The following is a 13,443-nucleotide window of genomic DNA, read 5'->3' on the forward strand; positions in this document are numbered from 1 at the left end:
AATAGTGGGCGGGGGGGGGGGGTTGAGATTTAAGTGCTGCTAAGCAAGAGAAAAAGACAGGTATGGTTACAAACAAAACATGCATTTTAGTCACTAAATCTTTTAATTTTAAGCAAGTTACAATCTTTGCCTAAGCAGTTCTCACTTACATCAGGTTACCAAAATATTTAGCCCTTTAGGCCGGGGGATAAATCTTGCACAGAATCAGAGGGTAGTGTCCCTTTTGTTCCATAAGTGATGGATAACTAAGGGGTTATTCACCCCTTCTTTTTATAGTCCAGGAAACCTTTGAAAAGCAAACACGGACAAAGTTCCTTTCCTCTCCTGGTGTGCAGACACCATGCTGTCTTCCTCATCGTCTGGTCAATTTTCTTTTTCAATTGGTTTAACCACTTCATTTACCTTACCTGTAAATGTACTTCCATTGTCTCTGGCCTCTCCTTGTTCAATTTATATTGGAGACAAAGGTAAACAGGTGAAACAACATTCCTTTGTCTATTTCAAACTTGTTTATCTGCTCTACTCAGGTTGCTTGGTTTGAACATATTTTAGGACTATAGTTCCAGCACATATACACAAGTCTTGACACACCAACTGCACATACATCACACAGTAATATTAGGGAACACTGTACCACCAGTTCTTACATGATACCTCACAAGACACTCTTTGGCTAAATATTCTAACAACAGCGAGCTGGGTGTGGCCTTCACCTGTTGGCATAAAGGGGGCTCTTAGAGTCACTCTAGAGATGGAAAAATAAAGATCTGCTCAAGCCTAATTCTAAAGCCCAACCCAACCCTGACTTGACCGCAGCCAATCTGAACCCAGCCCAAGCATGGGGGGTTGTTTCATAGCCGACTCAAACCTGACACTAGTAGTTGGGTTTTGTCAGGTTCAAGGCAGGTTGCAAGAGTCTAACCTCTGGCCCAGAATGCATTTTCTTTACTTTGTTTCTCTAGGGAGCCATTGAGGCTAATTACCCCCAGCCCCACTCTCCCACCACAACCCACTGTCCCAGCCAGCACTGCACACCCAAAGGGTGGCCAGTTTCCCCATCTCCAGGACCACTCTCCCAAGACCTGTGTTAGTGCCACTACCTCAGCCTCAAAAGTCAGGCTGGTGGGCCTTCCCGCTCCCCATTCTCTGTACCCCAGATCTATTTCCGAATGGCTCCTTCCTGTAGAGTTTGGCTGCATGCCCTGCCTGCTGGCCACTGCTGCCTCCCTGAGCTGTGCGTGCTGCAGAAAAAGAGGCACGACAACTTGTTAGCACAGCACAGTGAGGTGGCAGTGGCTAGCAGGAGCAGGGCAGGCAGCTGTTGATGTACCAACCCGTGATGCCACTGATGCTCAGAGACTGCCTGACTTAACTCCAGCCTGAGTGTCAGGTTGTTCTCCACCTGATCCATCCTGAACCCAGCACTTGTAGTCAGGGCTCATTGGATTTGGGGTCCATTGCAAGGCAAAGGAAACAACCTATTTTATCTGATCTATCTGGTATTTCTAGTACGCCCTTCACTATAGTATCTAGAGACCAGAGAGAGACTCAAAAGTGGCAGGGCCAATCAAGAGATGTGCCCCTAGCTCAAGGATGGGAAAAGCAGGGTGATGCTACAGTTTACAAAACAATAGCAGCTAGATCTGTGGAAGTTTCATAAGCTACCCAGCCAAATATATGGAGATATACCTATCTCATAGAACTGGAAGGGACCTTGAAAAGGTCATCAAGTCCAGCTCCCTGCCTTCAGTAGCAGGACCAAATACTGGTTTTGCCCAGATGGCTCCCTCAGGGATTGAACTCAGAACCCTGGGTTTAGCAGGCCAATGCTCAAATCACAGAAGGTATATTATTTTTGATGAAATGCTGTGTGCAACACATCTACACAGACTTTCATGCTGTGGTCACCCAGAAAGTGTCTCTTCATTGTACAATTTTGGGGGATGATTACTGGAATTTAGACAAGCATGTTATGCAGGAAGTCAGACAAAATGGTCATAATGATACTGTCTGACCTTAAAAGCTATTGTGGCTGTGTTTCTGGAGACCCAACTCTAGTTTGGTTTCAGCTGCCAGCATAAGAAACTAAGGACCTCCCACCTCCATGTGTGTAAATCAGAAGTAACTCTAGTTAAGTCAATGCACTAGTTTAAAACCAGGGTAAGTGAGGTCAGAATCATGCCCCAAACAGTCATTTATTAGTGACTTGATATCATATAAGACTGTGAGGTTAAAAAAATTATGTAGTTCCTAGCAAACTTCTTATCTTTGATTATCCCAAATCATTAGTTTCAATTTTATTTTCAGAGCCTGGGCTGACTATGAACAAGGTTTTGGAAATTTTGTTTCGAGAAATGGTGAATACTGGCTTGGAAATAAAAATCTTCACTATCTCACCAATCAAGGTAAGACTTGTACAGAAATATTTTTCTTCCTTGGTGGCCTTTGCAATACAGGAAAATTCAGCATTTCATTCTGCTTGTTACTTTGCTCTTTCAGGACCAGGTTCTGATGCAATTTGCACTAGTGTAAATCCCGAGTCACACCACTAGTTTGAATGGGGTTGTTTAGAATTTACAGCAGCGTAAATTAGATCCGAATCTGGATCTCAGTTCCTAATAAAGGATTCAAACTCTCATTGGGCCAATGTGTCAATGGTGTGCAGGGAGCCTCTACAGAGCAATGCTCTGCAGTACATAAGGCCACCGTCCCCCAAGTGGTTCTCAGATCCTTCCTCCCCCAAGCAGAACTGCATCAGTTTAACTGCCAGGCTTGACCCAATCAGTGAACTGCATCAGTTCCATTTATTCAGGACTTGTAGTGGCCACATATGTGATGCGATCTGACTTACAATGCAGGTCTGGGTATTTTCTTATTTCTCCTACTCCTGGGAATGCTAACAGTGTCTCCATATTTCTAATAACTGAAGGCAGTTAATCTCCTATTGTCCTAACATAACCTCCTCTAAAGGCTTGTCTACACATAAAACATTTCACTGGTGCAGCTGCGCCACTGTAACACTTCAGTGAAGATGCCACCTACACCAACAGGAGGGGTTCTCCCATCAGCATAGGATATCCACCTCCCTGGGAGGCAGTAGCTACAATGGGGGTAAGGTTGGTTTAACTACATCACACAGGGGTGTGAGTTATACTGATCTAATTTCCTAGTGCAGACCAGGCCTAAATTAATGCTTGTTACATCTTCTGCTTCAATTTGGTCTACTCATTCCTCCTCCCAAAACCTTCAAAAGGCAGACTTCCCAAATTACTCTGATGACAATTCACATTGGCACCATGCCCCTCATTGCTCAATCAACCTTTGAACATACTCTGTCCTCAGATAAGAAGTCCAGCTCAATGGGGTTGAATGGGTGTAAGTGAAAGAAGAATTTATTCTATGCATTTAGGGCCATATCTTCAATTGGTTTAAATTTGGCACAGCTCCACTGAAGTCATTGGAACAATGTCAGTTTACACCATCTGAGGATTTTATCAGAGGGGTAGCCGTGTTAGTCTGCATCTGTAAAAGCAGCAGAGAATCCTGTGGCACCTTATAGACTAACAGAGGTTTTGGAGCATGAGCTTTCGTGGGTGAATACCCACTTTGTCAGATGCACGTCATCTGACGAAGTGGGTATTCACCCACGAAAGCTCACGCTCCAAAACATCTGTTAGTCTATAAGGTGCCACAGGATTCTCTGCTGCTTCATCTGAGGATTTGGCTCTGATTGTAGATTAGTAAATTAAACAGAGGAACCTAAGCCTCAAATTTTGGATTTGGATGCAAATTTCCCCAAACTCTGAGGAAAGACAAACCCAGGATTATGGCTGGATCCTCTTTCCTAGTTTCATCAGCAACTCACAAATCCTACCAATGTGAGGTTTGGCTGGAAGACTTGTACCAGTGTAACTCCATCAATTTGTGATACAGATCAGCCCTGTATGTTTTGTGAAGGGAGAAATAGTAGTAAAATTTAATTTTAAATGTCTAAAGTTTGACTGCAAGCATTGTGGTCTATGATACACTTACTTTTATAGACGTTCACGAGAAAATGTGGCTTTGGCAGAGGCAACGCATGGGGTGGCATGCGGGGTGATGTGCCCCACCAGATTTGCTTCTTGGCTTGAACTGAACATGCTCACATGGACTGAGCATGCTCAGTAACACTGCTGAAGCCAGCTGCCCTCACTCTATTCCCCTCCCCTGCTCACTACTGGCAGGCACAGGTCATCTCTAGGCCTTAGTGACTATTATAACCTGTATTCTTGAAGTATATTCCACACCTTTTTATCTTCTTTCTTCCTCAGCACTTAAGCATTTCTTGCTATTCCTTGTTTTACAACAATTTTAGGAGCATAATTTAAAGAAGATGATACCAGAACAATATTAGTTTCTTATAGAAATTGCTGTGACCTTTATTCATATGAATTTGTCCCATAACTTTTTAAATATTTAAATGCAAACGTGAAAATAAAAAGGCTTATGGGAGCAAAAGAAGAAACATAAATAGGATTTTAGTCTTTTTGTATAACACAATGGCTTTATTCTGAGGAATGCTGAGAGAGGTTGATTTAACATAAGTAAATATTTGTTATTTTGTTAAGGAAACTACACCCTAAGAATCGATCTCTCTGATTTCGAAGGAGAGCGGCGATTTGCACAATATGAAAGCTTCAGAGTTGCTGATGAAGAGGTAATAAAATATTGAATAACTTCTTTAATCAGTAAATTCATTTTTTAAAAGAAAGCTTGGATTCTCTAGGCAACAGAAAAAATATTATGGCAGGCCATATAATTATAGATTCCACAACTTTCATATACATTTATAGTTTTCTAATATCTCTTATTAACACATTTTCTCTCTCACCAAGACCTTACAATTTTTGATAATGTAATAACACATTGGTTTAAGTTCATAAATTGGTTTCACACAATCTTACTTGGTACCTGTCTTTAAAGATTTTAAATTAGTTTTCTGGTTCTTCAGCAACCTTTTAATAACAGACAGTTTTCATTTGCTGATGTTATCAATGATGTTGGTTACAAAGATTTTTTGACGTGAAAATGTTCAACATAAGATGAAGTTTTTATTAAGAAAAATTAGCTCTGTTAAAGGGTAAATCACAGAGAATACACTTTGTTAACAAAGACCTTGATTCAGCAAGGTACTTAAATATGTGGCTAATTTTAAGCATATGAGTAGTCCTGTTGAAGTCAATTCACTAGGACAATACATGGTTAAATTTAGGCAATACTTAAGTACCTTGCTGAATTGGGCACAAATGGCCCAATTATGACTCCTGGTAGGTTCTGCCTATCCTAAACAATCATTAATGTAAAATTCCATTGTTCTGGAGGCAGTGGGAGTTAAAAGCATTCAATGGCTTATAGAAGCCACTCAGCACCTTGCAGAATTGAACCCTAAAAACCTGTTTTATAGATAGATATTTAAAGTTCTTGAAAATTCTTTTGTCTTACTGAGCATCCTCCCAGTTGCCTTTGATACTGTGTTTAAATGGCAAGAGCTAAATGATATGCCATTTCTGAGTTTATATTAAATAACAGTGAATGGAATGTATATTTCCTAGTTAAATACCCATATTTGTTAATAACACCCAGAGATGAGTCTAATTTTTCTCTCCTCATTTTTCATTAGAGCTCATACCAGCTAAGCTGTGGAGAATACTCTGGCACAGCTGGTGACTCCCTTACTGGGGGGTTTCACCCTGAAGTGAAATGGTGGGCTGATCACCGAGGAATGAAATTTAGTACACAAGACAGAGACAATGACAACTATGAAGGGAACTGTGCTGAGGAGGACACAGCTGGCTGGTGGTTTAACAGGTCAGGTATTTATGAGAATACTAATACTAGTGACTATGATATTTCCTGATTACATATTAGCAGGCCTGGCTCCAGACACCAGCTAAAGAAGCAGGTGCTTGGGGCGGCCAATACTAAGGGTGGCACTCCGACCGCTATTGGGGCGGCACATTGGGGTCTTCAGCAGCGGGTCCCTCTTAGAGTGAAGGACCTGCCACTGAATTGCCGCTGATGCGATTGCGCTGCCTTGTTTTTTTTTTTAATGCATTTATTTATTTATTTATTTGTTTACCACTTGGGGTGGCAGAAAACCTGGAGCCAGCCCTGCATGTGAGGTGGAAACATATGATGTTAGGTAGGATTGGTATCATTAATTATAATTAGGTAATCTGTCATTGACCCCTATCATAGACACCTCAGCACTTGCCCACATGACTGAGTCTGACCCTTGAAAGAACTGCTGGACTGATACCCTGTATCACACCATCTCCAACTTGCATTGGACTGAGAGAAGGGATTTACTATGCGCAGGGGTCTGCATTCCAACTTCTCACCTTGCTGTCTATCTAACTGTATTAATTCTATCTCCAGTGGACAGATTCTCTTTAAGGTCTCTGATTTTCATTCAAGCAGGTCATCTTGAACACACATTACCACTGCTTCCCATTCTTGCATTTCCCCAGTATTTAACTAGACCAGATGTGACATTTGTGCAGGCTATATGACAAGTTAGTGCCAGTGGTTGAGTTTATAGATGTCTAATGTTAGGGGAACCATTCTTCACCTCACTTCACAGGGTCTCAAGTTCATTGTCCATTCATCAAGATGGAAATGCACCTCCTTTAATTAGGGGTTGTTCTCAGAGCGATTATTCTCGGAAGGAAACTTCCTTAAATATGATGAAGTCAGAGTTTTTAAAATGTAACATTTCTTATACTTGTATATGCAAGGTGACGCAGAATATTGAACATAAATGATAAATAACTTTGGCCTTGAATATATGGGCAGCTATTTGTATAGGTTTACTTGAATAATAAGATAATTATAGCTGCAAGGTGAAGCTATGCAATATATAGCTATAAAAGGCAGTTCAAAGAAGCATATTATCAAAATGCAATCTCAGTTCACTTGGCATAATTGCCAGGCTGGATCAGCTCCAGTGTGTGTCTCTCTCTGTGTCATCCTTTGTAACCCTTCACTTCCCAAAATTCAATACCACTTTCTTTGAGACGACTGAGATAAGTTAGCCCGATTGTATTACCTGTAACCACCTCATAGGTTTGTTTCAAAATTAATTTTATCTTTTAGCATATAGAAGGGAAGGAGAATCAACATAATGGATCTTGCAAGGAACTGGGATATCATATCATAGGAAAACTACATGTGGACTGAGTTTCAGTTCTACTTAAAGCTACAATTACAGATATAGAAAAAAATCAGTTGTGATTCTGTTCCCAATTAAATGAACCTCCAGACCTAAAATTGCATAGGATTGTGATAAGTATCACAGCTTTCATGTATGATGAATCACCAATGACTATTAGTCAACTGAATCCATTTTCCTCAAAACAAATCTCTTACTATATCTGATAGCTCAGGCAAAAGCATTATACCTTTGTGGAAATAGCTGCATGACATGATTTGACAGCTTTTTGTATCTAACGTACTATTATATGATTCATGTCATATAAATACCACAGATAGCTAGCTCTTGCAGTGCAGGTTTCTACTAGCTGTGAATCTTTCTCTCTCTTAAAGTGATAATACTGTTTTGTAGCAACTATGTTCTGGGTTAAAGACGAAAGTTGCTAATGAGGTTACCCCACTTCTTTGATTCTGCCATTTTGTTGAGTAAGCACTTACTACTGAACTGAACACTGAAATACTCAGCAGAATGCTTGCAAATTTCAGTATTCTGCCTGCACAAAAGAACAAAGCAGGCAGGCACAGTGAAATGAAAGCACTGAGATCACTCATTTGTCATGCTCACATTAACAATCACAAGGAGAACCAATGCCCTGGATTGGTTTATATAGGGTCTCCCAGCTGAGTAGGAATTTGTTTTTCTATTTAAAATCTGTTGAAATGCAATTTTTGCCTGAAAAAAATTAAGGGATCAGGAGGACTATAAGTATGGAAATAGGCTACTTCTAAGGTGTGTACATGAGCCTGCCAGGTTTGGCAGTGTAACTTTAAGAAAAGCATACCTTTATGAATTTTTATTTTGCATAAGCTGAGTACCTAACATATGTAATCAATAAATCATATGCCAATTGTTTCTTCTGCATGTTGAGTTATTTCCATGTACAGACCGTTACACTGTTTGTGTAGCTTTGCTATTGTGCTTTTTTGCTCTCCAGCACCAATTTAAGAGTTGTTATTTTTGGCTCATGGAGCTTTCAAAAAAATCCACGTGTGTCCCTTTCCACCAAAAGAAGGGAATGCAGTAAAGGAGTCAATAAAGAAGTCCAATAGCTAGTCACCACATGTTATCCTCTATGCCTTTGCTAAGGAAGTTTGTGCTTGAGTGAGTAGTGCAAAGTAAACAAATGCCTACCCAGCAAGGAAAGTGTATGACATATTGAGCATGTCAGTTCTGTCACTGATTTATCATTTTGAAAATCAAAGCCACCTTTTATATCTGCAAGTCATAAACTTTCAGCTGGTCTATGGCATGATTCAATTTTTAAAAAGTGTTTGCAAAGAACCAACCAGCTAAATAAGAATTTTAACATATGGCTTTTTTTATTATTGCTTCTATTTCAGTTCTTTATAACACTTACGTGTAAACATGTGCAAACATACTCTGAGAGACTAATAATTTGCCAATAGTTATATCCTTAAGGCTAATTCTGGGTTGTTTTCTTTTTTGAATTCTACCTAAAGACAGCTTTCTAAAATCCATCAGAATGTATGACAACCGGGGGCGGCTCTATGTTTTTTGCCACCCCAAGCATGGCAGTCAGGTGGCTTTCAGTGGCGCACCTGCGGGAGGTCCGCTGGTCATATGGATTCAGCAGCGTTTCTGCGGGTGATCTGCCAGTCCCGCGCCTTCTCCGTACCCGCCACTGAATTCCCGCTGACCAGCTTGCCTCCTCCTGCGTGCTGCGCTTGTGCCTGGAGCCCCCCTGGTGACAACTAACTACTAACAACAACAAAATACCGACTCAACAGTTGTTATAATCTAGTACTGGAGCTACAGCTAAACAGATTCACTACAATATCCTGCCCCTCCCAAAAAAAGTGTAATTGTCTATATGGTCACAATCATCCCAACCTCCTCCTCCTTCATGGAAACAAAATTAATGAGGCAGAGAGGCTGTAGCATAGCAAAGTATTTCTTTGACAGTTACAAATGTAACTTATACTGTTGCAATGTGTTAGAGAGCCAGAGAAGGATGCCAATTAAAATGGCAGGTCAGATGATCCAGCTATTGAAGGATTGCCAGAGTGCCTATATTTAACTTGTAGAGAAATTTCATATTTTTCCAACAAATATGAAATCAGTAGTTTAATAGCTGAGCTGATGATGATTATTCTTATTTTTGCATGTGAAACTCCAAGTATTGGCAGTAAATGCAGGATTTAGAGCAATTGCTCCCAAACAACCAACAGAGGAACAATGCCACATTCCTTTCACAAAGTTTTCATTGCCACATACCTTTGTTGCTAGGTATGATCTTAACAAGTCTGGAAACATTCTCTAGTGAAGCAGATTAGCAGGTGAAATGTCAGGGAACTAATGGTGTTAAAGGAATGGAGTCAAGGAACAAAGCACTTCTTGTTTTGATGCCACTAAGAACCCTTGAAATTGTGCCCTAATTTAGCCTTTATTGTTTAGTGGCATTGAGCCCCACGAATGCAAATTCCTACAGCTGTCAAATTAGACTGTCATCAACATAGCGATTTTTTTGGCTCATGCAATAACTACAAATCCCTGAAGCTTTTGGACAAAACAGATTTGTTTAATTAACATAAATGTCTTATTTTTGTTTTCCCTTTCTTTCCCACCAGGTGTCACACTTCCAACCTGAATGGTGTGTACTATAAAGGACCTTATACAGCAAAGACAGACAATGGAATTGTTTGGTACACATGGCATGGGTGGTGGTATTCTCTGAAATCTGTTGTCATGAAAGTCAGACCAGCAGACTTTGAACCCAATGTTGTTTAAATATCTAGTTAATATAATTCATCCAGTTAATCTTTGAGCAAATCCATCCAAATTAAGCCAGATGGGCAGATTTCTCCCTCCACTCTCCCTCCCCCGCCTCATTTACTCCTGTATAAATCTGGAGTAACTTCATTAAAATCAGTGGTTTTATATGAGTATAAATGAGAATAGAATCTGGCCTTAAGCCTGGAGATACAAATAATGTGTACAGGATTGCTAAAGAGACTGGACAAAGTGCACACAGGGTTTATGGCAACTTTCACCCATGTAGAATACTTAGCAGTAGAACTCTACAAGCAGGGGGAACTTCCACTTGACTGACAGGCATAATGTGGGACAGGACTTCCCCAAAAGCGAGTGGCATTGGTCAGGAAGGAGGAATGCACTGCTATTGTAGCTTCTGCTGGTGAGACTCCTTTGGAATCAAAAGTGGAATTCAAAGCAGCCTACAATGCCAGAACCTCTGAGGAAGGACAGCAGTGGGACCATCACCTTCCATTCCTAGGACACAAGAGACTAGGCTGGTATACAGGTGCAATTTGTACCTTCTGGGGAATGGAGTACAGGAAAGTTGCCAACTTGGCCCACGCTATTTTGGACTTTTTTCATTTGGAAACCATTTCTATCTAAATCTATGCATAATACATAGGATTTAATGGAAAAATTACAAAATAGATTCACTATATTGTCTTCAAAAGCAATGTGAATATATATTACACATAAAAATGACATTAAAAGAATGTTACAGGCACCTCAATTAATGCACGGAATGGACCGTTTCTGGGAATTAATCCTGGTTGTGTAGAATGAAGTTGTTGGCTGTAGGATCCCTGTGTCATTTGTTGCAAAAGTTGGAAGATGTGTAGTGAATGAGGCAGAGGCCTGAAGGAAGAGAAAGGAGGGTCTTGTGGTTAAGGCACTTTAGTGCTCCCTTAGAAAGTTGGGTTCTATCCTTGCCTTTACTATATAGTTCCTGTGTGATGTGGGCAAGTCACTTAAACCAAACTTTTCACAGATGGCCACTAATTATGGGTTCCTCATTTTCTGGGTGCCTGACTTGAGCACTCACAGCTGCAACTGAAGTCAATGAGAGCTGTGCTTTGAACATACAGAGTGCTATACAACTCAAAGTACTCTAAAAAATCAGGTCCTATTGTTTCAAATTGAGCACCCAAAATTAATGGTGGTGAAGCAATTTGTATACGGGGAGTGCTGAGAGCCGTTGAACCAAACTGTAATCTCTGTATGTGATGGAAACCATTTAAAACGATGCTGTACCCCCAGCACCTTTAGTTCTAGCACCTATGAGTGGACATGCTGTATACTGAATGGGGCAGGGGTCCAGTGGAAAATATCATGTATGATCCTGTAATTGAAGACTGCATCATAATATATACGCACAGGGGAGCCAAATTAAGGTTATATGGGCAACTTTAATTCTGGCATTTCCTAACTTTTGAGTGCTTACTTTAGTGAACTTAACATTCTTTTAATGCAGTTTTTGTATGTGTAATTTTAAAGAAAATCTGCAACCCTCCTCCAGCATTTCCATCATGACGCCCAGCACCTTTGGATCCACAGCACAGATTTCTGCCACTTGAGCTCATGGAGTAACTCATAGTAGCAGTAGATTATTGTCTACGTGAACTAGTGACTAGAGGGGGAATGGAACGCTCCCTTTTCCAGAGGGTTTCACAGATATTTGCAGACAGCAGAGGAATGATGAGACTTAGGAATCTTGACTTTCAGTCTAGATTCTGAAGTATAACATGCTTTACAGGTAACAGACCCTTGCGACCCCGCTCACCTCAAGAAGACTGCCCCTTTTTGCCACTTGTCCCTTTAGCCTTTTCCGTTTCCAGCCCTTGCTCTCCCCCTCCATTCAGATCCTTTCCTAACTAGTCCCAGTCTAGATCTTCCCAGAATCCTCGCTCCACTCCCACTGTCCTTGCCCAGTCACATCCAGGCTCCCCATCCAAGGCACAGTCTTCCCCTGACCCAGACTCCTTGTCCCAGTTTCTTTGCTAGTCAGTCTCAATTACCCTCCCCCGCCCCCCTGGCTCCTCATCCAATCGCAAAATAGCATCCCTCCCCTCCCCCTGGCTTCCACTCCAAGTCTTTTTGCCCAGCCAGTCCCAGTTCCCGCCACCAGGGTCCTTGTTCCATTCTACTCTTTCTTGTGTCCCCAATCTGGCTCTTGTCCCTTCAGCATTCAAGTGGGGAAATTTCTTTCCCCACACTGCCTGAGGGCCTGCAGGGGAGTGCTCATGAGCACAGGAGAGCCTTTCTGCTCTCAGTCCTGATGTTGATCCTCACAGCCAGCCACAACAGCCAGAAGCAGCAATTTCAGGCAAAGTTCTGCTCTGCCCCTGTAGCCCTGAGATGGAGTGTGCCCAAAGCAAACCAAGTCATTAGAGAACTGATGCTGCAAAAGTCTCTGCTGAGCATGTGTAAACTGAGACGTTTCAAAAGCTTATAATTTGGCCAGTTTGGGGTGTGTTTTTTTTTTCAAGGAAAAGCAAAAGATATATCCCTGGCTTGTATTTTTCAAGTTCCTATTCCAAAGCATAGAGATACCAGAGCTTTTCAACTGAACAGCTGTAAGAATTTTGTTTAACATGAGCAATGTGTTTTTCCCTAATCTCATTCTAGGAAATGGCTAAACTGTTTTTGTTGAAACTTCCCCCTCACCATTCTCCCTTAAAAAAAAAAAGTTAGCATCAGGCAGATATCTAGCATAGAAAGTTTCAGCCCAAACAGTTGAAGTTTGGCAAAGTTGTAACTAGCGGAAAACAAGATCTTATAATGGAAAGTATTTAGTAATTAGAGGTGTCATTACCATCTCCACCTATCATACAGGGCTGATGCTGAAGCCACTTTTCATGCAGAACTCCTGTTGCCTCCAAAGTGTTACTGACTGGCTACAGAATCAAGCCATAGCAGAGGTGTTAGTATAGTCAGAACTTTTTTTAAAAGAAGCTTAATTAGGTATGTTCTTTAGAATCAATATTGTATCTCTCTCTCTAGTCTCTTCTGAAGCTCTGTTCTAGCCAGTTCTGTTTAGGTCCTTATATCATGCCCATCACCTAAGCATTTTTGTTCTGTCATCACATTCAACGTAGCTCAGACTTTAAGCTAGTCAGCTATATATCGCAGCTGCATCATGTACAGTAAGTATCAGAGGGGTAGCCGTGTTAGTCTGGATCTATAAAAGCAGCAGAGAATCCTGTGGCACCTTATAGACTAACAGAGGTTTTGGAGCATGAGGTTTCGTGGGTGAATACCCACTTCGTCAGATGCATGTAGTGAAATTTCCAGGGGCAGGTATATATATATAGACTCAGACTCATAGGTCAGAAGGGACCAACATGATCATCTAGTCTGACTTCCTGCACAAAGCAGGCCACAGAACCCTACCCATCCACTTCTATAAAAACCCCTAA

The 13,443-nt window shown here is 41.1% G+C and overlaps 1 protein-coding gene across 1 annotated transcript in view; it reads left to right on the plus strand.

Moving 5' to 3' along the window:
• FGL1 (fibrinogen like 1) overlaps nucleotides 1-13,169 on the plus strand; it is a 48,885-nt gene extending 35,716 nt beyond the window's left edge. Inside the window, exons 5-8 of the mRNA XM_032798213.2 lie at nucleotides 2,308-2,405; nucleotides 4,608-4,696; nucleotides 5,660-5,847; nucleotides 9,841-13,169. Of these exons, the coding sequence (XP_032654104.1) occupies nucleotides 2,308-2,405; nucleotides 4,608-4,696; nucleotides 5,660-5,847; nucleotides 9,841-10,000 (535 nt within the window). The 3' untranslated portion in view covers nucleotides 10,001-13,169. The remainder of the gene's footprint in view (nucleotides 1-2,307; nucleotides 2,406-4,607; nucleotides 4,697-5,659; nucleotides 5,848-9,840) is intronic.
• The last annotated feature ends 274 nt before the right edge of the window (nucleotides 13,170-13,443 follow it).

The sequence above is a fragment of the Chelonoidis abingdonii genome, chromosome 5 (assembly GCF_003597395.2).
Source record: "Chelonoidis abingdonii isolate Lonesome George chromosome 5, CheloAbing_2.0, whole genome shotgun sequence".
In the NCBI taxonomy this organism is placed as follows: domain Eukaryota; kingdom Metazoa; phylum Chordata; order Testudines; family Testudinidae; genus Chelonoidis; species Chelonoidis abingdonii.